This window comes from Microcebus murinus, chromosome 25, assembly GCF_040939455.1.
Source record: "Microcebus murinus isolate Inina chromosome 25, M.murinus_Inina_mat1.0, whole genome shotgun sequence".
Lineage (NCBI taxonomy): Eukaryota > Metazoa > Chordata > Mammalia > Primates > Cheirogaleidae > Microcebus > Microcebus murinus.
Window position 1 is genome coordinate 22,470,394 of NC_134128.1, and position 25,674 is coordinate 22,496,067.

Genomic DNA, 25,674 nt, shown 5'->3' on the forward strand with positions numbered 1-25,674 from the left:
ATAATTGCACATAGAGACCTCCTTAATTACCTCTTTAAAGGTAATTAAGGTAATTACCATATTTGGTCACATTCCGAGGTGCTAGGATACCCCAGCCCAGACACAATTCAGCCCCTAACGACCAGGCTGTAGCTTAAGAATCCCTGACTCGGGCCGGGCGCGGTGGCTCACGCCTGTAATCCTAGCACTCTGGGAAGCCGAGGCGGGAGGATCGCTCAAGGTCAGGAATTCTAGACCAGCCTGAGCAAGAGTGAGACCCCGTCTCTACTAAAAATAGAAAAAAATTAGCTGGACAACTAAAAATATATATAGAAAAAATTAGCCAAGCATGGTGGTGCATGCCTGCAGTCCCAGCTACTAGGGAGGCTGAGGCAGCAGGATCGCTTGAGCCCAGGAGTTTGAGGTTGCTGTGAGCTAGGCTGATGCCACGGCACTCTAGCCTGGGCAACAGAGTGAGACTCTATCTCAAGAAACAAAAGAAAAAAAGACTCCTGGACACGTTTTTGTGGAGGAAGTCCCTCCTCTAAATTCCTCCCACCACGCACATGCTCGGGAGATTGTCTCTGTCACTCTCGGGGACAGGTGGAGGAGAAGGAAAGTGGGGAGGGGAGGGGGAGGAAAAAGACATAATATAAGGAATTATTATCAACTACCAGTGATGGCAGAAAATATTCAAGCAACTGATTGTAAGGAGGGACACTATGCAACATAGACTTTTAGGTCATTTTTTTTTTTTTACATCAAGGCTATCTAATGTATTAATAATGGGGCTCCCCACTGTTTTATATTCTATAATTTTAACCAGAGACTACAGCTCCAGGAGTGCAGCATCCAAAGCCAGCGTGACGCTGGGCACCTGCTCACCAGATAAGACAAACTTACCCAGTTTATTTAATAATAAACAAACTAAAATTCCACTGAGCTCCCGACACAGCCGAATAACATCGTGTTCCAGTCGGGGTTTGGATCTCCACACCCATGTGCTGCCTTGCGGCAAAGTCCGCTCTGCCCTGCAAACTGTGGCTCCTACCCACGACTTCTTCCAACTCTAGCTCCTTCCCGCAATAATAATACACACCGCAGCCGGCTCAGTGGGTGCTCATCTGAGCGTTTAAACTGGCAGTTTTGCAGCCAGTCTTCATTATAACTTAGCATCAATTAACGTGCAATTATAACCTGTTACCAAAAAATTGAAAGCACATTACATAGATGGAAATTGCCTTTTCGGCCTCTTAGTTTACTATGGCTGCTTTTAGGATGTCTTTACGGAAAGAGGCAATTGCCAAAAGAGGACTTTTCGTTGTTAATGAAGTGTTTATCTTTCTTTGTTCCCTTGCGGACTCCTACATCTGAACGAGGTTAAGAAGGAAGACATCATGTCAAACCTACAAGCCTTGGCAAACGTCCCAGGGGACCGCCGGAAGCTCCAGATTTCCTGGCCCCGTGTCCAAAGGGGTCCCCTTCTTTCCATAGGGACCCTGGGTCTCCCAGCTCGGAGAGGAGGGGAGGACAAGGCACCAAAGATAGGGAGAAGATCGCCCTTTCTCACGACAGCGAGAATGCTCTAGAACTCACCTTTCCTTTCTCTTTTGGCTCTGTTAGGAAAGCATCGTTCTTTACCAAAATGCCGGTCTCTGTTCTCTTAGCCTCAATCTACTTTTTTTTTTTTCTTTTTTTTTCTTTTTTTTTTTTTTTTGAGACAGAGTCTCGCTTTCTTGCCTAGGCTAGAGTGGGTGCCGTGGCGTCAGCCTAGCTCACAGCAACCTCAAACTCCTGGGCTTGAGTGATCCTTCTGCCTCAGCCTCCCGAGTAGCTGGGACTACAGGCACGCGCCACCATGCCCGGCTGATTTTTATATTATATATATTAGTTGGCCAATTAAATTCTTTCTATTTTTATGGTAGAGACGGGGTCTCGCTCAGGCTGGTTTTGAACTCCTGACCTTGAGCAATCCGCCCGCCTCGGCCTCCCAGAGTGCTAGGATTACAGCGTGAGCCACCGCGCCCGGCCTCAATCTACTTTTAATTAAGCCCGGGAGAACAAATTGTGTGTTCTCTGAAGACGTGAGCATCCTTCATCTGCCTGAATTCCCACCTAACCTCCCTCCCCTCTGTCCAGCCAGCTGGCACGCAGCCACGGCTCTGTGTCCCTGTATTTTAAACCTGGACACTCGCGTTCTCAGTACTGGTTTATGTCATTGACTTCAGCATTTCCTGAGAGTCAATTAAAAAAAAAAAAAAAAAAGACAAATATTCTTAATAACTGTCACTTATACTCTCCCCTCCCAGGCAGGATCTCATTTGATTTTCACAGTCATTCTGTAAATTTCCTTAATCCCTGGTCAAGATTAGGAAACTGGAGCCCAGAGGGGGTGATCGGTTTGCTCACATCTCCGCGGTGGGCAGACGTGTGCGGGATAAAACCGGAGCCGGAGTTTTCTGTATCCAAATGCCACGTCCTTACAATGGCCAACGGCGTGCCGCTGGGTCATTTGCAAACTCGGGCGTTGTTGAACCTCGCCATCACGTGCCATCTGCCGTCCTTTGATATAAGATTTATGAAAGCAAGCAGGAAAAGTAAACTTTGGTGTTAAGATTTTCTTTTCCAAGTAGCTCCATGAATTTGAGCAAGTAACTCTTTTAAACCCAATTTTGTTATTATTGATATCTGTCTTGCAGAGTGTGATGGGCTGAGAATTAAATCAGATAATAAAATCAGGTAGCACCTAATTTTAAGTCCATAGCGGAACGAAGTCCACAGCAGAATGCCCCAGGCCATATAGTAGGTCCCAAAAATGTTATCAGTTTCAGTGTCATCAGATAAAAATGGTGTTCATTTTCTGAGTCGGCGGGGAGAACTCTATCCCTCAAGTGTTCTTCTTGCCTTGAGAAACTGGGTAGAAGTTAAAGCTGAGTTTTGTGTGCATTGACAGAAATGTTTCAAGTCCAAACAACTTCTCCTCTCCACTACTCTTCTTCCTTCGTTTTGCACGTTGTCTCTCTGAATTGTTATTGCACACTGACTCAGGTTCCTGGGCAGGCAGGGCACGCTTTTAAAACCCATCCAATTGCGTAATAATTTTATGAAACCCTCGGAAAGGTACAAAGCTAGTAGGTGTAATATCCTAAACCACTGACGTGTTCTATTTTGTCTCGGGAATATCCTGTCCAGGATGGAGGGGACTGGAGGAGGAATCGTCCCTTCCCACCCAGCACACAGCTCTCTGTCTCAGGACTTTGTCTCTCTCTCTTTTTTTTTTTTCCTTTGGAGACGGAGTCTCGCTCTGTTGCCCAGGCTAGAGTGAGTGCCGGGGCGTCAGCCTAGCTCACAGCAACCTCCAACTCCTGGGCTCAAGTGATCCTCCTGCCTCAGCCTCCCGAGTAGCTGGGACTACAGGCATGCGCCACCACGCCCGGCTCATTTTTTCTATATATAGTAGTTGGCCAATTAATTTCTTTCTATTTATAGTAGAGACGAGGTCTCGCTCTTGCTCAGGCTGGTTTCCAACTCCTGACCTCGAGCCATCCTCCCGCCTCGGCCTCCCAGAGTGCTGGGATGACAGGCGTGAGCCACCGCGCCCGGCCTTATTTGTCTCTTTTTTCCATGAGTGTGAATCCAACTTCCAAAATAAAGCCACTTCTTCCCATTCCGTCTAGGTCTTCCTAGCAGAGTTCAAGAAGACCAATCAATTTTTTGCAATAAAAGCCCTAAAGAAAGACGTGGTCTTGATGGATGACGACGTGGAGTGCACAATGGTGGAGAAGAGAGTCCTCTCGCTGGCCTGGGAGCACCCGTTCCTGACGCACATGTTCTGCACCTTCCAGACCAAGGTATGGCGTCTGCTCAGGCCGCCCTCCTCCCTCCACCCCGTCCAGGTGTGGAGCTTGCGGTGGTGGCGCCCTCTTTGGGAGACGCGGGGTATCGCCTCCAAATTTATCTCCTTACCTTCCAGTTGGTTGGGAAAGATCTTTGCTTCTGGGTCTGTTTGTCCGTTTTCTTGTTCTTTAGAATTTGGTTTAACTTAGCGTAACGACCAGGCTTCTCAATGGGGGGTGGGGTGGGAAATGTGATACCTGTTGTTTAGGCCATCGTGCGTGTATTTGCACACAAAAAAAGTTGTGTGCCCATAGATCAAAATGCATGTGCACTGTTCTTCTCCTATTCAAGGCTTGCAGAAAAAGCAGCCCTAAGCGGGGGCTTCATCATGAGAGAGCCCCTGGGCACCTGGGCAGGGAGGTGTAGGGCGGATGTGTTGTCATTCCCGCTCAGCGCTGGGCCCCTTCCTCTATGCCAACCTTGCCAGGAGGCTTCACCGCTTTGGCAGGAGGACTCTGGACCTGATGTCTCCTTTTTCCTAAAAAAAAAAGAAAGAAGGAAAGAAAGAAAATTTATTCTTTTTTTTTTTCCTGACCTAATAGTTATTCGGGATCACTGTAGAAAATGCTCATAAACTCCAAGAAGAAAATCACTTACAGGCCAGGCACGGTGGCTCACACCTGTAATCCTAGCACTCTGGGAGGCCAAGGCAGGAGGATCGCTTAAGGTCAGGAGTTTGAAAACAGCCTGAGCAAGAGCGAGACCCCCGTCTCTACTAAAAATAGAAAAGAATTAATTGGCCAACTAAAAATACATATAGAAAAAATTAGCCAGGCATGGTGGCACATGCCTGTACTCCCAGCTACTTGGGAGGCTGAAGCAGGAGGATCGCTTGAGCCCAGGAGTCTGAGGTTGCTGTGGGCTAGGCTGACGCCATGGCACTCTAGCCCGGGCAACAGAGTGATACTCTGACTCAAGAAAAAAAAGAAAAAAGAAAAGAAAATCACTTATAATCCCAACACTTGCATATACTCATCATGAATACTTTGAAGTTTCTCCTTCTAGATTTTTCCCCCAGTGGGATTTTAAAAATAAAAATAACAACCCACTGTTTTGCAACTTGTGTTTTCTATACCCTATGATATATATTTTCTCAAATCCATGGCTATCCCATATGATGTATCTGATTAGACCATTTCTAACTTCCTGCTCTGACTTGAACAGAGCTGAAATGGACATCCTGGCAGGTCAGTCTCTGAGCAGGTGCATGGCGACTCCTCTCCCCTCCTTGGTCCAACCCCGTCCCTGCTCTCCCCACCCTCCACATCCCAGAATAAAAAGCAGATCCGTGCAGGACTGTGTGACAAAGGCCCACAGAGCAGAGAGGGTGGGGTTTTCCTTTTTCTATTTCAAGTCATGACAGCCACAGTATGAGTCACACAGGCCCTGGAGGTGCCTTGAGTCGTGGAAAGAATTAACGAGGCAGCCCAGGGATCAGTCAGGAAAGCGGGTGACAAGCAGGGTGCCCGTCCCCACCCCTGCAGCTCCCAGCAGATTCTCAGCCAACATTTGACGAACAAATAAACAAATGAATGCACTTGCCTAAAATCAAGAGAAAGCAGGCCCTGAGGAGGCACTTGTTGAGCACCTACCGGATTAGAAGCTCTATGGAAGGGGACAGAAATATAGAATGCGGTTCCTGGCCCCAAGAGTTCCAAACTCTAACAAAAGAGCCAAGACTGACACTTCTAACAGTGACATAGGGAACTAGAATGCAGACTTGAAGTGCCACACAGGAGAGAAATTAGAAATTAGAATCTGAATACGCAGAAAGGACCTTGGGCATTAGAGGTGTGAGGTCACAGGAGAGGGGGCGGGAAGGAGTGGCCAGGTCACAACAGGTGTTTAAGAGAAAGCAGAGGCCAGGGGCGTGGTGGTTCACACCCGTAATCCTAGCACTCTGGGAGGCCAAGGCAGGAGGATCATTCGAGGTCAGGAGTTCGAGACCAGCCTGAGCAAGAGTGAGACCCACCCCCCCCCCCCCATCTCTCCTAAAAATAGAAAAAATAAGCCAGGCATGGTGGCGCATGCCTGTGGTCCCAGCTACTTGGGGAGGCTGAGGCAGGAGGATCGCTTGAGCCCAGTAGTTTGAGGTTGCTGTGAGCTAGGCTGATGCCACGGCACTCTAGCCCAGGTAACAAAGTGAGACTCTCTCTCTCAAAAAAAAAAAAAAGAAAAAAACAAGAAAAGAAAAAGAGAAAGGAGGCTCACTCCTGCAGCAGACAGTAGATGGAACTTCTGTCATAAGGGCCGGAGAAATTTTCTACTAGAAACTTCCTCCTCAAGCTGGTACCTATCCCTTAGTCTGGGGTGGCAAAGGTATGTCACTGCAGGCAAAGTGACAGCCACCCTCTCCCAGGCTGTTGTCTTCCTTGTCTAAGCACGCGGGGGGCAGGGGGGGCTCCTCATCACCTCACTCTTCCTTTTGCACTATCAGAGGCTCGTAGCAAGCTGCTAAACACACTTCCGGCCAGGCTTCCGGGCGCGCTCCGCAGCCCGGTTTCACTTGGCACCTTCCCCGCCCCGTTCCCCCGCTGTTTTTTTTTAAGTATTTGCACATGTGACTGTTTTCCTGCCTTGTGGGGAAGGCTGTCAGGAATCCCCCCCCCCTCCCCGCAGGAAGGAGGTATATCCCCTTCCCTGGCCCGTCCATCACAGCTCCAGGCCGTGGGGCTCCTGCGGGAAGTGCCTTGAGTCCCCATGCGGCTGCGACGCTTCGCCCAAGCCCTGACAAGTTCGTGCCCGCGCGGGGCTCGGGCAGGAGGAGGGAGAATTGGCAGAGAACGTGCACATCCGATGTAAGCAGGACCAGCTCAGCGCTTAGATCTCAAAGAACTGGGTCCTTTTTTAGAAAGAGATGGAGGAAAGGAAACAAACAAACAAAAAAGCTTGCATCTACCCTTTCCCAAGGACCCCTGTGTCTCTGTTTTGGAGATGTCTTAATTTATGACTCAAACCTCCCATGTCAGAGTAACTGATTAAACCCCACGAGTGAGTGTTGAAAGCAACGACTGATATGCGATACGAGTGATGATTGGCTCTGGAAACATTTGGGAACGGCCTTTCTTGGGGGCACAGTTACCTTTGCACACTGGTGGAGTCATTAGAGAAGATGAGTGAGCTGCTTACTTCTCCAGGGAACTGTTGTTGGTATTTTTGGAGAGTGGCTCGTTTGCTTTCTGCCTCCAGAGCTGACCCGTTGGATACCAGATTGTTCCAGAGGCTCCGAGCATGGCTGTTCACTTGTTATTTACCGGGGGCATTTGGGATGAAGTCGTTAAAGATTTTTAAAGTTCAGGGATGACAGATATACAACCTGTGGAAGGGTGAAAATAGCGTAAAGCCATTGAGGGAGCTACGAGGAGTGAGAATGACGGTGGGCTTGGATGCGGAAGTCCAGCCCCAGCTCTGCCGTTTATGAATCTCTGCAGGGCTGGGGTGGTGGGGGGCTCCGGACCCGCCCCCTGCCTGGGACAGAGAGTAAGATTTGCAGCGCAGAGGGCCAGACAGGGGTGAAAGAGAGACCCTCAGGGAAAGCACAGTGCCGGGGACAGAGATGTCCACGACAGTCTGTCGAGTCTGAACCTGAACCTGAATGAGGCTCAAAGCAAAAGAATCTGCAAAATTAATTTTCTCTGTGCTAGATCAAGATGACTTTGTTTATCGTTCAAGATCTGACATAAATTATTGGCATCAGAGTCTAATCCGGATCAGCGTTATGAAGAGTAGCTGTTGTCTTAGCAAGAAAGAAAAATAGCTTTTGATACTTTTCTTTCCTTTTTACTAACATTATTTCTTCTTTTTCTTTTCTTTTTTTTTTTTTTTTTTTTTTGAGACATATTCTCGCTTTGTTGCCCAGACTAGAGTGAGTGCCGTGGCGTCAGCCTAGCTCACAGCAACCTCACACTCCTGGGGCTCAAGCCATCCTCCTGCCTCAGACTCCCAAGTAGCTGGGACTAAAGGCATGCGCCACCATACCCGGCTAAGTTTTTCTATATATATTAGTTGGCCAATTAATTTCCTTCTATTTATAGTAGAGACAGCATCTCGCTCTTGCTCAGGCTGGTTTCCAACTCCTGACCTCGAGCAATCCTCCCGCCTCGGCCTCCCAGAGTGCTAGGATTACAGGCATGAGCCACCTTGCCCGGCCTATTATTTCTTAATATTTGTATTTTCTGTGTCTCATTATGAAATTGCATGATCCCATCCCAGTATCCCTTCCAGCATGTATAGCAGCCAACTTTTGCACTATTGGATTTTAAACCTACATATTCACAACCTATTTTCTATTATTTACATAGAAAGTAAAAGATAGGAAAAATCCACAAGCACATTTGTCTACAAGAATAGTTGTCATAAATCTTTTAACTGCATTCACTTAATAAGTAAATTAAAAACAATTAGAAAAAAATTAGGTCACCATAAAACTTTGAAACCCCATCTCACAAATTACCTTCAAAGGTCATTTTTTAAATTAATTCAACAAATTTTTCCTGGGGTCCTATTGTTTGTAAGTTCTGTACTCTGCCTCGAGCGCAGACTCTAAAACTGTGTGGGAGTTAAATTACGAAGCTATTTACATTTCCTATTTAATTCTAATTAGCAAATAGAAAAGACCAGCCTAACTTAGAAAAATAATATTCTATTTTCTTGATCTTAAGATACCATTCATAATTAGATGCATCATTATTTTCTTCATAAACAAAATTATTTTTTAAACTGTATATATTTAGAAGCCATCTCCCAGTTTCGGAACTGTCTAAATGCGAAGTAACACGTGTGTCTGTTGGAAATTGCATTTGGCTGCTAAAAACAGGAACAGAAAAATAGCAATGATTCATTAATAAATGAGATTGGCAGTGTATAATGTATTTGGTTTATCTCTCTTGTATAAAAGGAGTGAGAGGTGTATGTTCAGAGCAGGTGGGACAGTTGCACGGTGTCATCTGAGATCCAGGCTCCGTCTCTGTCTCTCTATCCCCTCACCCCCTGCACTGGGTTTCCACCCTCAAGAGTACTTCTTGGTCCACTGTGGCTGCTGGAGTCCAGCCCTCACTGCCACAGTCTATCCCAGAGGCAGGAGGAAGCAGGAAACCACAGAGCAAGCCCACGCCAGCTTCTGTTCCCTACTGAAGCACTCTCCCGTAAGGAGTGATAAGACCTGACGCCTCTCTAGCTGCAAGGAAAGCTGGAAAATGGAATCTTTCCGCTGGGCGCAGTGCTAGCCAGAACAAATGTTTTTACTCAGAAAGGAAGGTAGCCAGCCAGCCGTCTCTGCTCCTATGTACGTTTTAAAATAAAAATAGAATAACAGCTACTTTTATTGAGGGTCCTTTTTTTGTGCCAGATAGTTTCCTAGGCACTTTGAATATAGTGTCTCATTTAATTCTGGTAATTTCAATAACGTAGACACTAGTGTTCCCATTTTAGCCACGAGGAAACCAAGGCTCTTTATAAGGATGAACTCACCTAAGATTGCTCAGCTGGTAACCGGGAACAATGTACAATCTTCCCATTTGTCTGCGTCCAGATGCTGGTCTCCGTATTGTCTACGTATTGTCTATAGATCTGTATTGTCTAAGCACCTTAGTGACCTGCCACCTCTGTAACAACTAAACTTTTACCCACAGGGAAGATCAAACACTGAAAAAACATAATTTCCCCTCTTTGCAATTATGCTGGAGTTAAAAAAAAAAAGATCAATAATTCAAGCACCTAAAGTTTATCTGATTCAGCTCCGATAAAACTATGGAAAAATAAGAGGGTTGGGTTCCAAAATTAGTTTGGGAAGGAAAGATGCAGCTAACACTGTGAGTATATGGTCTTGTTGGGCTTTTTAAGTATTATTTTAAAGAAATAATTTTTTTCTTAGAAATTAAAAGTGAACTGAGGTCTACTTTCATTTGGGTCTCGTTTGAATTCTGAGAGGCCTGTCTGAATTCAAGTCTAAAGCTGTCATTTAAGAAGTGCTGGCCGGGCGCGGTGGCTCACGCCTGTCATCCTAGCACTCTGGGAGGCCGAGGCGGGCAGATTGCTCCAGGTCAGGAGTTCGAAACCAGCCTGAGCAAGAGCCCCGTCTCTACCAAAAATAGAAAGAAATTAATTGGCCAACTAAAAATATATAGAAAAATTAGCCGGGCATGGTGGCGCATGCCTGTAGTCCCAGCTACTGGGGAGGCTGAGGCAGGAGGATTGCTTGAGGCCAGGAGTCTGAGGTTGCTGTGAGCTAGGCTGACGCCACGGCACTCTAGCCCGGGCAACAGAGTGAGACTCTGTCTCAAAAAAAAAAAAAAAAAATTCAAACTTTTTAAACAGGGTAAAAAAAAAAAAAAGTGTTAACCGTTTCACAACGAAAAGGAGCATTAGATCGAATGAGAAACTCTCTGGATCCTTGAAAGTTGGTAGCTGCTGCGGTTTCCTGAGGTTCTAAATCGCCCTCCCCAGCCTGGGGTCGGGAGCCCTAGCGCCATCGTCCATGGACTGACATACTGCCCTTGACCTCCACACTCCCAGCTGGAACCAGTTGAACATTCTTGGTCACTATTACTTTGAAATTTCTCTTTTATAAAAAAAAAGAAAACTGAGTTTCCCTTTCTATTTATAGAACACACCGAGCTTCACTTCCGCTGATGGCTTTTGGGCCTGAGGGGACAAGTTCCTGTGAACAAGTCGCCCAACATTTCCTTGTGACATTGGTTCTCCTTTTTTTGCCTCCAAAAGGATAATGTAAAATAAATAAATAAATAAATAAATAAATAAATAAATAAATAAATAAATAAATAAATAAAATAGCACTTTGCAGAGACGTTTGAATCTTTTGTGGAGAAAGTACTACTCCAACTGTAAGATCTTACTATTTTTACTTTGAAGTAAAAAAGGAAGATGACTTTAACTGGATAGTTTTTTAAGAAGTATGTCAGTTTTGGTATTTCCATGGTTTGAAGGCAAAAATCCATCTGAGACTGCCAGAGAGTTTCTGATTTCAAGTATTTTATTCAGAAACTGCCTCACCTGAAGCTCTCTCTCTCTCTCTCAAAAAAAAAAAAAGAAGAGAAAAATGCATCAATCCATGAACCTTTCAGCTGAGTTCAGAGCTCTGCAAATGATCACAATTGTAGCAAGGAAAAGAAAAACCGCCGAAACCACATCCTCAAAAAGACTTCTCCCTGCACTAAGACAAGAATTAACTTTTTATGTCATTCCCCTTTTGTGGTGACAGAGAAGTCTCTTTTCTTTAAAGTGCTCCAGCAGCTTTCTGATCCCAGGGATGCTCACACATTGTGCTTTCAGAAATTGGGGTCACTTGTGTGCTTCAGATGCCCTTTTGCAGCTGTGCAGTGATTTGGCAGATGCTGGATTTACCGCAAACTGACAAAAATTAGTGGATTTACAGTAAATGTCTGGTACACGGAAGTCACACTCGCCACGTTTTCGTCAGGTTTTTCCGTGCAAAGACACGAGACAGAACGGGCAATTCATGGGCAAGTTTTCAGGAATTCTCTGGCCGTAAGAAGAAGACGCCCGGTGTGTCTGCAATGCACACCTGCTTTTCAAACTCACAGGTGCGTTCGCACCTTTACGCGACTCTAGCGTTTTCTTCAGGGCTCTCCGGCCTGCACTGTCAGTCCCCGTTCCTTTGTCAGCTGTTCTTTTCACAAAGCCCCAGAATTACTGTCACCAGCTTCCCAGGAGACGGGAGGATTTTTGCATCTCCTTTGAGAGAGCGACTCAGGGAAGTGCCTCTCCTCTGAGAATCCGTCTTCTCTCCCTGGTCGGGAAGCTTGCTCAGGACCCACCTCCCCCACACCTGGCTGTCGGATGTGCTACGTCCTCCCGGCCTCTCACCTGCCGCTTCTCAGCTTACCTGCCCCAGAAAGCTGGTCTTGCTCCTGGTTTGCCGGGTCTTTTCCGCGACTTCTTTTCTGTTTCCCATTTAAATAATACATTCCTCGGTGCCAAGTTGCATGCCTCGCTCTTTCTCTCTCCTCTGTGACTTCTGGGCCCCAACATGGCAGGTTCGACTCCCCAGCGCCCACCGCTAGGTGCGGAGTCTGTCTCGAACCTGAGGACAGACGGGAAGGGGGGAGAGGAACGTGTGACGTGGGGTTGAACCTTTGCCTCCAGACTCCTCCCCCCACTATTATTTCCAAGTCCAAACTGACAGTGTGTGAATTCCAAAAACTTCAGCCTTTCCAGGAATTTGCAAGCATCCTAACACGTAAGAGAAACCATGCATCCGAGCACTGTCATGCATGGCCTTCCTGTACGCTTTGATACCTTTTGTTCTCTTGAGTACGTAAGAGGAGATTCCGGCTGGGCGCGGTGGCTCACGCCTGTGATCCTAGCACTCTGGGAGGCCGAGGCGGGTGGTATTGCTCGAGTTCTGAAACCAACCTGAGCAAGAGAGCAAGAGCGAGACCCCGTCTCTACTATAAATAGAAAGAAATTAATTGGCCATATTTTTTCTAAGATATATATAGAAAAAATTAGCCGGGCATGGTGGCACATGCCTGTTGTTCCAGCTACTCAGGAGGATGGCTTGAGCTCAGGAGTTGGAGGTTGCTGTGAGCGAGGCTGATGCCACGGCACTCACTCTAGCCTGGGCAACAAAGCGAGACTCTGTCTCAAAAAAAAAAAAAGAAAAGAAAAGAAAAGAAAAAGAGGAGATTCCGCCGCTGTGGCTGCCACACGGCCAGCATGGTTCTGAGTCGAAAGGCGAAGGATAGACTAGAAGCTCTCACTACAGTGCTCATGAGCACAGGCACTAGAGAGGGGTGTCGGCCAGAAAACGGGGCATGCGCAGGTGAGGCGAGTGAGGACTCTCAAATCAGGTTTGAAATGACGACGTGAAGCTGTGACTTGTGTCAGCTGAGAGTTTGGGCCTGTTCAAAAAAGAAGACAGCGAGCTCCAGTCAAACACACACGGAATTAGGTCTGAGATCCACTTTGGAGAAAGCGAGCGGACGCTCACCTTTACCTGGATTGTCGAGATAACTGCCGCGGTGCCTGCTGGTCCCCATGGCACGGATATTGCTGTCGGGCCAGAACAGCCTCGCCACCGTTCCCCACGCCCCACGCCCCACGCCCCACGCCCCACACCCCGCCGCCTCTCTCAGCCTCACGTTGGAGGTTTAAAGGTTCATTCTGTTGAGCAGCCCCCAGGTGAGGTGCTCGGGTGCAAATTCCAGCACAGATGCGCCAGGTGTCTCCTCGCTTTACGGATGACTCGGTCTGTGATTCGTTCGAACCCTTTAGAAAAAACTCTAACGACATGCACGGTGGCCTCTGTGGGGAGCGACACCCTCGCAGACTGTGGCTGCCCTCCACAACCAGGGAAGTCTGCACCGGAGAAAAATAAGGTCAAACTTGATTGCAAGTTCCCCGGCAGGAATGAGCACGCCACGCCCGCTCCCCCCGAGCCGTGCCGCGCCCGTACGCTACGCCCAGGACTGGTGATGTCCTGAGTGTGGAGTGAATGGGGTCCCTGGAGTCAGAGACCAAAACATACCCTCTTTACCGCCCTACACATGGTCAGTTCCAACAGGTGTGTGTCCAGCACCTGCCAAGTGCCCAGCACCATCCTACCTCCATCCCCCAAGTTCCCTGGGGTGCAGAAATACAGACCCGCCAAATCATTTTGACAGTCTTTTTTTTTTTTATAAGTGATTTCCGGGTACAGTTGGTGCGTCTGAAATGATCTGATCCATTTGGAAAGTAGTCTTTTTCTTGTGGCTTATTTTGTTGTTGTTGTTTTTGTCATTGTTGTTAAGTAGCTAAAAGTTGGGGTTGTTTTGTGTTTTTTTTTCCCCCTAGGAAAATCTCTTTTTTGTGATGGAGTATCTCAACGGAGGAGACTTAATGTACCACATCCAAAGCTGTCACAAGTTCGATCTCTCCAGAGCCACGTAAGAGCCCTTTGTAAAGGGTTTGGGGTTTTTTTTTTTTTCATTATTCTTGGCAGTCTCTGTGTATCCAATGCCCACAGGAGTATTTTTTTTCTGCCTAAATCCCAGGCCAAGGGCAAGGTATTACCCGCTTTGGAAATATATCAAACCAGGCAATAGTCTTCCCCGTGTGTGAAACTGAAGTTCAGGTCTGTGTAGTTTTATTTCTCTGTGTCTTGAAATCAACGACTTACCGTGTTTCCCTGAAAATAAGACCTGCCCATAAAATAAGCCCCAGCAGGATTTCTAAGCATGTGCGCGATAGAAGCCCCACCCCGAAAATAAGCCCCGGTGACGGACGTGGCTGCGCAGCGCGTCTGCACAACCCACGCGTGTCGTCGCGGAGCGGGAAAGAAGACGAGCAGCCCTTCTCATCTGCCCCGTGAGAGCTCTATGGCGCGACATGAGAGATCGGGGCCGATGGTTCTAAAGGAAATAGAGTCGCAAGACATTCAGGATGGGATTCGGGGTCTGGAGAGTGATGATGATGTTCCAGAAGAAGATGACTTAAGTATATTTGAATAAATGTAGATGGTTGTACCGCACTTAAAAAAAATTACGCATCCCCTGAAAATAAGCCCTAGGGTGTCTTCTTGAGGAAAAATAAATATAAGACCCTGTCTTATTTTCGGGGAAACACGGTGGTTTCTTAAGGAAGCGCCCCCGAGGCATCAGGCTCACCTGCCCATGGAACGCGCAGCGTACAGGTGGCCCCGGGGGGTGAAGCTTTCACGGGAAGTTCAATGTGGAGGCATAAAGCGCTTAGCTCCTGGGGCATGAAAATGAGGCAACTGGAGAGGCACTGACTCTATTGGCGGATAAATCTTCACCTGCTCTGGCATCCAGCAGCCCCAGACACAGGTGAGATGGGACAGGCCGCGTTTACCTGGCAGGACCGCAGCTGAGCCCACATACCCACCGCCCTTTCCCACGCTGTTTCCCCGTGGGCCCGACTTCCTGCTTCCCGAGACCCTCAAGCAAAAGAAACCTGTGCGACCGGCTCACTTATAAACGACGGGCACACGCCAGCATCCTTGGTTTGATGTCCGGTCATCCCCCTCTGCAGCAGCACTTCGAGTGGCTTAGGTCGACCTACGTCAAAAGATGGACTTGGTCCACCCCTAGCTCCTGCAAAGCCCTGGCTGAAGCGGCTGTTCTGTCGAATCTAGCGGGCAGCACTCTCTGCTGGTCTGGCTGCCTCCGGGACACTCCTCGGCCAAGCACCCAGAGAAAATTTCATCAGATTTCTGCAGCAGTCACAGGGCATTTTTCATGCCAGAAAAGATCCCCTCAGCCCGCCGCCCACCTCAGCCGGCTTCGACACGCGCTATCTAGTGTACCCTAAATGCCTTCCAGGGGGAGGATTTTGCATTCGTCCCTGAGATCAGCAAATCTCCCGGCCAGGACACTCCCTCTTCTATCTGACCTCAATCACACTCGTGACAGCGTAATCTCATCCCCTGCGAGCCCGTCGCCAGTGAAGATGAAGAGTAACTTACCATCTTGCATCTTCCGATAGCCCTTTCTTCTGCCTGCCGGGCTGTATTTTTTCACCCAGGCTAAAGGTTGTCAGTGTGCAAATAAACCAAGCCGGATCTGTTTCGAATGGCTCAGCCTACATACAGGTCTGTGGGCGCCAAGCAGAGCTGAAAATAAAAAGGGGGAAACTATTTGCCTGTGATACTATATCATTACGTCAAATGTTCGTGCATGTTTTATTAGCAGAAATTGCCAATGTGAGCAATGCGGTTTAAAATATAAGAATAAGCTGCAAGTACAGGTGGGACCCGAGTAAGATGCCTGCTGTTTCACACCCTCAGAGCCAAGCTTGGGGGTGTCTGAGTCTCCACCTTCTTCTGTGCAGAACGAATGGATGAGATTTTCCTCGTTATGATTAAACAAAATCATGTGCGTGCGCCATTTAGCCGGGCACTGCACAGACGCAAGACATCAGCCCGGTCTGGGGATGTTATTTTGTTCGGTGACTGCATTCACCTTGAACCTTGTTCTCTTCCCGCAGGTTTTATGCTGCCGAAATCATTCTCGGTCTGCAGTTCCTCCACTCCAAGGGAATCGTCTACAGGTACACTCTGCTCTTTGGAAACAAATGCTAAGATACGGGATTCCCTGGTCCAGTTCATTCGATCGCCACACGTTAGTGAAATGTCGTGGCCAGTGTGCTTTTGAGGTAGAAAGTTCCACACCCATGCCTCCTGCCCACAGTGATCGATCACATGGATGATGAATTTTTTTCAGCATATTACGGGAGTACAAATGTTTAGGTTTCATATATTGCCCTTGCCCCACCTGAGTCAGAGCTTGAAGCGTGTCCATCCCCCAGACAGTGCACACCGCACCCATTAGGTGTGTGTATGCCCATCCCCTCCTCCCTCTCCCACTTGCCTGACACCTGATGAATGTTACTTCCAATATGTGCACATAAATGTTGATCGATTAGTACCAGTTTCATGGTGAGTACATGTGGTGCTTGTTTTTCCATTCTTGTGACACTTAAGCTTGGAGAATGGGCTCCAGCTCCATCCAGGATAATACAAAAGATGCTAGATCACCTCTGCTTTTGTGTGGCTGAGTAGTACTCCATGGTACATATACATGTACCACATTCTATTAATCCACTCATGTATTGATGGGCACTGGGTTGTTTCCACACCTGGGCAATTGTGAATTGTGCTGCTATAAATGTCCAGAGGTGCATCCAAGTAAGGGTTGCCATATTTGGAGTCACAGGACTAAAGGGTTAGGGGACGCTTGGGAAGGTAGTCTTCTTAGGCAGGATCTTTGAATACAGATATTTTGGGTCCATCTACAAAATAATAGACTAAGGAGTTGTTTAATATTATTTTTTAATCTTCAGGAAATCAAGAAATACTATTTGAAAACCCCCAACAGAATCCGTGCTTCCTTTCACCATTTCTCTTTCTATCTGTAAGGTCTGCAATATATCTAAAATATGCCTATACTTGGGCACTGAGTAGATCATGTAGGATGGATGGATGGATGGATGGATGGATCATGGATGGATGGACAGATGGATTCGGGATGGATGGTGGATGGATGGATGGATAGATGATGGATGGACAGATGAATGGATGATGGACAGATGGATGTTGGGTGAATGAGTGGATGGATGGATAGCTGATGGATAGATGGACAGATGGACAGATTTATCATGGATGGATGAATAGATGATGATAAATAAATGGATGATGGATGGATGGATGGATGATGAATGATGGTTGGGGGATAGCTAGATGGGTGGATAGATGGACAGACAGTTGGGAGACAGGGGAAAAGTCAGGAAGGTTGGCGAGACACAGAGACCTTAGAGCTGAAACCCAAACCTGCATGCCTGGGTATTGTCTGTTTCTCCATGTCACAGTGTTTCTCTCTATCTTGTCACCTTGTAACTTATTAACAGTCTGAGCAAAAAGGCCAATAAAAGCCCATAAGTAGCTTTAATATCACAAACAGACTGCATCCATTTCAGAGCTCTTACTCTGTCCATGCATGGAACTCATGTTCTTTAGGGCATCTCGTGCACCAATAAGAAAGAAAACTGGGTTCATTTAGGCTCGTTTAGGTTCATTTAGGAGGCCCTGGAAAGACATCATCAAATAATTACAATAGAGCAGTAGGTTGTCAGACAAGCATGTTTGTTTACATTGAGATTGGCCATAAGAAATTCTTCAACTGCTCATGTGTAATCTGACTTACCTAAACTTTTAATTTGGCAACTGAATAAACAAGGGGATTCTATTTGTTTCCTTCTTTCGACCACTGATCATAATTTTCTGGGTTGGTTCATAGAACTGGTATATTATAATAGTTTTGAAGGGTTGCCATAAGAAATTACCATAAACTTGGTGACTTAAAAAACAGAAACTTCATCTGTCACGGTTCTGGAAGCCAGAAGTCTGAACCTAAGGTGTCAGAGGGGCCCTGTCCCCACCAAAGGCCCCTTTCCCCGCCACTTCCAGCCCCTGTGGCTTTTCAGGTGGAAGAAGTGACTCCAGCAAAGGCACAGCAGTAGGAATGCGAGGTCAAGTGCAGGAAGGTTAAACTAATGCGTCAGGATTTGGTGGCCAGGCAACCGTTGCTCAAAGACAGGGATCGTAGAGCAGCAGGTGGTGGCACCATCATTGTTCGCCATCTGCTGATGGAACCACAACAGCAGTGACATCTTGTAAGATGTCACATCCCTTGGTTTGGGGTCAATGTAGAAACAAGGAGCTGGAACACATGCAGACACGGAAAGAGAAGACTCTAGAACCTCAAATCTGAGACTACTAGAACGGAAAATGAGCTTAAGGTTGTATTTTGTGGAGATAAAACTGGACCCAACCCACATATTCGAAGCCACTTCCGATGCTTTCACCTGGATTGTGTCATTCCCCGTCCCGGGGTCTGGCGAGAGGAGCCGGGCAGGTGTCATCGCCTCCGTTGTTTTGCAGAGAAATAACCGGAGGCTCGGAGAGCGGAAATGGCATCTCGAAGCCGGCCAGCCAGGAAGCCGGGACTCTGAAGCCAGTTTGACTTCCGCTCTGCCCCTTCCGAATGGAAAAGCTTTGCTCCTGTGGACCACACAACTGAATGAACGGCTTCCACTAACTTTCTGTCGTACTGGACGCCCTGAGGGGCTGCCCCTTGAGCAGATGGGTACTCGCAGAGACAGGCTGGGAGCCTTGGGCTCTGAAGTCCTTCTCTGGGTCCGGACATCCTGTAGAGCATGGGCGTGATGTGCTGCAGAACATTCTGGGTCTTCCGGCTCTGTGGCACCTCCAGTCGGCTGCAGGAACCCTCGCTGGTCCTCCTCTGCCCTTCGTCCTGACCCCATGGAGGTCTGGCTTGCAGGGCAGCCTTTCTGGACCTTTCCTGACCCGGCGTAGATCTCTCAAAGCTTCGGTGACCTTCTCTCTCATGACCCCGAACACATCTGGCTTGCCGTAGAGGGTGGATTGAAAATTTGACACCAGTCTTATTTTTCCTAGCCTGAGGCCCAGAAAACACTTAGTTTTAGAATCAGTTAGAATGCTGCTTTGTATACCTCGGCAAGACTCGTTCGATGGGAAAGGCCTGGCCAGGCTGGTATAAAGGGATGGAAGAGAAGATGAAGATGGGGTGTGCATCCTCGCCGCTGGCTGGCCGTGTGGGCCGGCATAGCTCCTATCACCTCCACGAGTCTTTGGTTTCCCATCGGGAAAACTATGAGTGAAAATAATGACAACTTCAGATCCAAGGGCTGTTGTGAGAATCAAATCATAAAATGCACATGCAAGCAAGAAAACCCAGTGCAAACAATCTACACTCTGTTCATTCGTTTTCATGATCTTTGTGTAGCCCTGCAGATATCTGGCTCCTTAGATATGACCCCCAAAACTGTCCTTCAGCCAAATTTTCTAGAAGCATATGTACATGCTCTAAATGACATCAATATGATGATATCATACTGAAACTCAACATGATATCAATCTGGCATAGCATGTAGATTTGATGACGGACCTCAAATGTTAGCATAAAGAGTTGAATATAGCCTATGAGGGGACACAGTAGCATGTATGCGTTGCAATGAAGCTGTGGGTTTAATTCCAGTGAAAGATGGGGAGACAGAAGACGGCTGGCACTGTCTCGTGAGAGGGCTTAGGCATATAGCACATCTTCAGTCCTGCTAGTGAAAGCATGGCAGCATTTGAGTTAGGATGAGAGAAAAACAGAACCGCCGTGGATAGGAACGTACCCCGGGCCTCCCAGTTAGACAGACGCTGCCGGTGGTGCAGCGTCTGGTTGGGTATGTCTGCTAGTCGTCTCCACCCCAGCAAAACAGCCGTGTTGCACTCCCCGTCTCCCTGGCTAACCTGCTCTCGCAGAAGGTGGGGAAGACAATAAAAGGGAACGAACAAACGGGAACTGACAATCACTGGCCGGTAGTGAGCTCATGCGACGCACACTGGCAGCGTGTGCTGTGCTGTTGTAAAAGCAGTCGCGATGCAGCAACTGTCTAATTACATCAACACACATTCCCAGCTGAACCAGGGAGACAGACGAAACGGTGATGGGGACTTCAGAAGAGTGTGCATATTGACGACAAGTCACATAAAAAAAAAAAGCCACGAGAACTTTTGCATAAGCAGGAGCGAGGCCTCGCCACCACACTGGAGCGGAGGGGGCAGAGCCGCCAGACACCGGGGCCGCGCGTCCCTGTTGTGAGTTGCATTTCCCACGCGGCCTCCCAAGCGTGCCTCGGACAGTGAGATGTTGCTCTTTGCTTTTGTTTTCCAGGGACCTGAAGCTGGACAACATCCTGCTGGACAAAGACGGACACATCAAGATAGCGGACTTCGGGATGTGCAAGGAGAACATGCTGGGAGACGCGAAGACGAACACCTTCTGCGGGACGCCGGACTACATCGCCCCCGAGGTAGGACGCGCCGCCCCCCCCCAGGGCCCCGTGCCCCTTCCCCCACTCGCTGGGCACACCCCCGGGCTGCCCTGCCTGCCACTGCTGCTTCCTCCCCTGAAAACCGGAGGGTTCTGAGTCTCCTGGTCCAAGATTTGTACTTGTTGATTTCCTAAGTGTTCGGTCAATGCACCTGTGGCTGCTGTCGCCATATGGGGATGCCATTCTCGCTGGTTCCAGCTCTCCAAGGCTCGGACGGTCCGCCCATCCCTTTGGGTCAAGGCCCTGACCCACCCCCTAGCCCTAAAATACACTCACTGTGCTCAGAGCCACCGGCAAGGAGCCACCTGCGAGGAGCCAGGTAGAAGCAAATATCCACCTAGGCCAAGTGGCGTACCTGTGGCCTCCAAGACTCGATTGAGGTTTCCAAGCTGCCAAAGTCTCACTGACGCCCTTTTCCTCCTCTGTAAAATGGGTATAACGCTGACGTCAGCCCGTAAGTCAGTCCCATCCAGTCATCAGCTTGTCGGAAGATCCGGTCTTCTGAAGGGTGATCTTTGCCAAAACCAGGGAAGTTGTCACCGCCGATTACTCGCAGAGTGGCCTTGAGGGGTCCAGAGGGACGTTGGCAACCTCACTGCCCTGCCCTCTGTCTCTGCCTCTCGGTTTCGCAGATCCTGCTGGGTCAGAAATACAACCACTCCGTGGACTGGTGGTCCTTCGGCGTTCTGCTGTACGAGATGCTCATCGGGCAGTCGCCCTTCCACGGGCAGGACGAGGAGGAGCTCTTCCACTCCATCCGCATGGACAGCCCCTTCTACCCGCGCTGGCTGGAGAAGGAGGCCAAGGACCTTTTGGTGAAGGTAAGGAAGGAGGTCGGGGAATGGGGTGAACCTTCGGGTGTCTGGGCAGCATCCCTTTCCTTTCTGGACTCTGACTTAGGCGCGGTAAACGATGGTTGCACTGAACCGGGCTTAAATGGGACACAAGGGTCTCCGTGTAAAGTGGGCGCCAATATGATGCACATCAGATGAGTGTACGACAAACGCCCACGTGTATCACTGGGCGTAAAAGAAGTGCCCGGGAACCAATTCCGTGACTCTTGCATACGCTCCCTTGGAGGTGTAGCTGGTCCATGGAACAAGCCCCGTTTGTGGCTTAGAACTCGGACCTTCGCCTCCCGTGCTCGCTATTAAAAAATATTCAGCCCAGCTCATCTTCCTGCCCGTAGTTGGAAACCTGGACGGGATGCATGACTCTTCTGCCTACTCTTAGGTAAAAGGCAAACCCGTTGTCTCTCTGAAGTCATAAAGTACAGTCTCAGCTGAGAAACTAAAGCCACCAAGTCCAGGATAACAGTCATCGCATCTGTCTCAGCGTTAAAGCTAGGATTTCCGGCCCCTTTTCCTTGGGGCAGAGTTCGAGGTTGCCAGAGGCTCACCCTTGTGGAAGGGAGGGCAGGCGTGTCCCAGTGACCCTGTCCTTGCTCCCTTCCTCTCCAACTCTTGGGTCTCTGCCTCCCACCATACCAGGCGGAAGCAGAGAGAGGAAGGAGAGAGAAGCAGAAACAACTGTCCTTAGGTGGCAGGGCAGCCTCACACTCTGAATCTGCAGGGCGGTCAAAGCGGGGAGTGTAGCGAGGTACCCCGGCATGTTCTGCAGAAATACTATCTCTGGGGACATTTCTGGCTAAAACCCTTGAGATACAGGCTGCTCAATGCATCCCCTCGCCTATGCATGGCATCAAAACTGATTCAGCAACGCGCCTTCCCGCTGCCTGTGCAGCTGATCGATTTGTGCAGCACAGCTGACCCTTGAACAACTCAAGTAGGGGCAGCGACCCCCTGCACAGTCAAAAAGCTGCATATAACTTTTGACCCCCCCCCAAAAAAAAACTTAATTACTAATAACCTGTTGACTGGAAACCTTACCATAACATAAATCAGGGGTCCTCAAACTTTTTAAACAGGGGGCGAGTCCCCTGTCCCTCAGACTGTTGGAGGGCCGTTGGAGAGCACGGCGCACATTCCACACATGCGCGCTGTGGGCCCGGGGCTAGTCGGCTGCTGAGCAGGACAGGCAGCGGCGGCAAAAATACCCAGCGGGCCGGATACATGTGCTAGGTGGCCCAAATGTCACCCTCGGGCCATAATTTGAGGACACCTGACATAAATAGTTGATTAGCACATATTTTTATGTTATATATGCTATGAGCTATATTCTTACAATAAAGCGAGCTAGAGAAAAGAAAGCGTTATTAAGAAAACCATAAGGGGGAGGACAGATATTTACTCTTCGTTAAATGGAAGTGGATCATCATAAAGGCCTTCGTCCTCGTCATCTTCACGTTGAGTAGGCTAAGGAAGAGGACGGGGTCTTGGTGTCTCAGGGGTGGCAGAGGTGGGAGGGGTGGGGGAGGTGGAAGGGAGGAGGCAGGTGCACTCGGCGTGACTTTTATTGAAAAGGATCTGCATGTAAGTGGACCGCACACTCACGCCCATGTCGTCCGTGGGTCAACTGTGCTTAAAACGCTGTTCCCCCCTCCCCCGCACGCCCTGCCCATTGTGCACGGGACATATTGTCGATTTCTTCGCCCTAACAAACTGGGAGAGCGCAGGCTGTTGCCGTCGTAGCTGCACTCTCCAGAATTCACCGTCAAAGCAGAGGTCAGCGCTGAATCCACGACGGCCTGGGCGCACTGAGAACCGGCGCGTGGCACTACAGGTGGACACCAGGCTCTGAGAATCGCCGGCCGTGAGCCAGGAGCGCCACCGGCCAAGGCGTGGGTGTGAGAACAGCTGAGAGCCGCCGAGAAAGGCGGGGACTTTAGACAGAGCTCCTGCTTGCCTTTCTTGAGGAGGCAAAATGCTATCCACAGCGTGTGAGTGCAGCCAGTTGCAAAATGAAAATGCATCACGTAGGCCGGGCGCCGTGGCTCACACCTGTAATCCTAGCTCTTGGGAGGCCGAGGCGGGCGGATTGCTCAAGGTCAGGAGTTCAAAACCAGCCTGAGCAAGAGCGAAACCCCGTCTCTACTATAAATAGAAAGAAATTAATTGGCCAACTGATATATATATAAAAAATTAGCCGGGCATGGTGGCGCATGCCTGTAGTCCCAGCTACTCGGGAGGCTGAGGCAGAAGGATCGCTCGAGCCCAGGAGTTTGAGGTTGCTGTGAGCTAGGCTGACACCATGGCACTCACTCTAGCCTGGACAACAAAGCGAGACTCTGTCTCAAAAAAAAAAAAAAAGAAAGAAAAAGAAAATGCATCACGTGCATACAACATGCTAAATACATATGAGAACAAAATAAGGACTTGCATTACCTGAGCTGTCCCAGCAAATATTTGCATCGATGAGACCCGCCCGTGTGACCAAGAGTCTAGCAGATCTAAAGGAAGTGGACCGAGAATACAGGCGTTTGCGAAGAAACGCCGTTTTCGATTTTTAGGGTCTCACATGTCAGCTGGTTAAAGAAATCATCATCTAGGGAAATAATTTCAGGCCTTGATCTTGCTATATGGAAAATGGAGAAACGGGATAGAAGCTACCAGTTGGTTTTAAGTAGGAACTTAGAAAAATATTTGCAGGCTTATCTTTTTTTCACTAGTCTGCTTTTTTTTTTCCTCTTGAAGAACTACTTGGAATTAAATTAGAAAGGAATGCACTTCCACCTCTCTGATAACCGTGCCGGCTTGTCTAGGGCGTAAGGGATTTTGAGGCAACTGCAGAGCTCCGTCCCTGGGGAATGAAGACCATGAATCTGAGAAGTGCTGACCGAGCTCTGGGTCCAGGGGCAACGAAATGAGGCATTTAAAAATCCGAGCCTGTTCCCTTCGGCGTTCGCTTTCTGACTGTGAGCCAAACAGGCAATAAACTCGGAAAACTCCCTTGACGGCCAATTACATTCACTTGTAATGACTAAACAAAACACATAAAATGAAAGCTAATTTCAGAATTAACCAATAAAAAGAAGATGGCAATGGTAAAACTAAGTTACTCAGGGAGCTGAACGTAAACAGTTTCGCCTGACATTAAGGCAAGTTCAAACACTGTTACAACCGCTCCGTTCATTTTACACTTTGGCTTTGGGAAGGACTCAAGGTGAGGTGTGTTAGTTGGCTCCAGCCGCCGTACAGGATCCCACCGACTGGGTGGGTGAAACCACAGACATTGCCCCCCCCCCCCCCCCCCCCCCCCCCCGGCGTGGTGGCTCACGCCTGTAATCCTAGCACTCTGGGAGGCCGAGGAGGGCAGATCGCTCAAGGGCAGGAGTTCCAGACCAGCCTGAGCAAGAGCCAGACCCTGTCTCTACTAAAATTAGAAATTAATTGGCCAACTAAAAATATATAGAGAGAGAAAAAATTATCTGGGCATGGTGGTGCATGCCTGTAGTCTCAGCTACTGGGGAGGCTGAGGCAGGAGGATGGCTTGAGCCCAGGAGTCTGAGGTTGCTGTGAGCTAGGCTGATGCCACAGCACTCTAGCCCGGGCAACAGAGTGAGACTTTCTCAAAAAAGTAAAAAAATAAATAAAAATAAAAAGAGAACATAGGATAGCATCAGTATAGACCACACTTCATCATTTATCTTTCTTCAAATCCTCTAAGAAACAAATTTCCACAATATCTCAGGGCCACACCCTTAATTATCTCCCTGAAGGCCCTCTCTACAATTGTGTTGTGAATTCTGAAGGGACACAAACAATTCAGTCCATAGCATGAGGGTTGCATGCAGGAGCCTGGGCCAACAAAACCCTGTAGAAAAAGAAACGAGGAGGAGACTTGGTCTGTACCTTCAGAGGGCCAAGGGCACCTCCAGACTCAGGGCTCTGCCCAGGTGAGTCACCACCACGGGCTGGAGCCCCTGGAGCTGCAAGTGCAATCCCCCCCGACACCTGGTGAGGTCCCCTAAAACCAGCCTTCCCACGCTGTGCCCCCCACACGCCCAGCTCCAGCCCAGGATCCGGGCCAGCTTCAGGCTGAGAGTGGAGGGGTGGCGGAGGTCCGCAGGAGCTCACCAGATGTAACCCCGGGGGAGAGAAGGTGGGAGTGATGCCTTCAAAGGAGAGGAAGGTTGGGTAGGAGGCAGGGATCACTTCCCGTCGGAGGAGAAAAAGCCGAAAAGCTGCGAGCATGGAGCCCTAACCTGCAACAAAAAGGAACGAACTGTCGATGCCCAAAACAACTCGGAAGGATCTCAAGGGCGTTATGTTGAATGCAAAAAGCCGATCTCAAAAGATCCATGTCTGTGCGTCCGTTCACCCAACATGGGTGAAACGACAAAGCTGCAGAGACGGAAACCAGGCTGGCGGTTGCCAGGGGTTGGGTCGTCAGGGACGGGAGGGCAGGTAGCACAAGACAGATCTCTGCGGTGATGGAGCGGTTCCGTTCTGACTTGTCCCGGGGGTTGCCCAGATCTGCACAAGTGATAAAATGGCA

The 25,674-nt window shown here is 48.7% G+C and overlaps 1 protein-coding gene across 2 annotated transcripts in view; it reads left to right on the plus strand.

Moving 5' to 3' along the window:
- PRKCQ (protein kinase C theta) overlaps positions 1 to 25,674 on the plus strand; it is a 98,558-nt gene that overhangs the window by 67,811 nt on the left and 5,073 nt on the right. For both annotated transcript variants that reach the window (XM_075997654.1, XM_075997655.1), the window contains exons 12-16: positions 3,657 to 3,830; positions 13,690 to 13,781; positions 15,841 to 15,903; positions 20,118 to 20,256; positions 20,910 to 21,098. In XM_075997654.1, the coding sequence (XP_075853769.1) occupies positions 3,657 to 3,830; positions 13,690 to 13,781; positions 15,841 to 15,903; positions 20,118 to 20,256; positions 20,910 to 21,098 (657 nt within the window). The remainder of the gene's footprint in view (positions 1 to 3,656; positions 3,831 to 13,689; positions 13,782 to 15,840; positions 15,904 to 20,117; positions 20,257 to 20,909; positions 21,099 to 25,674) is intronic.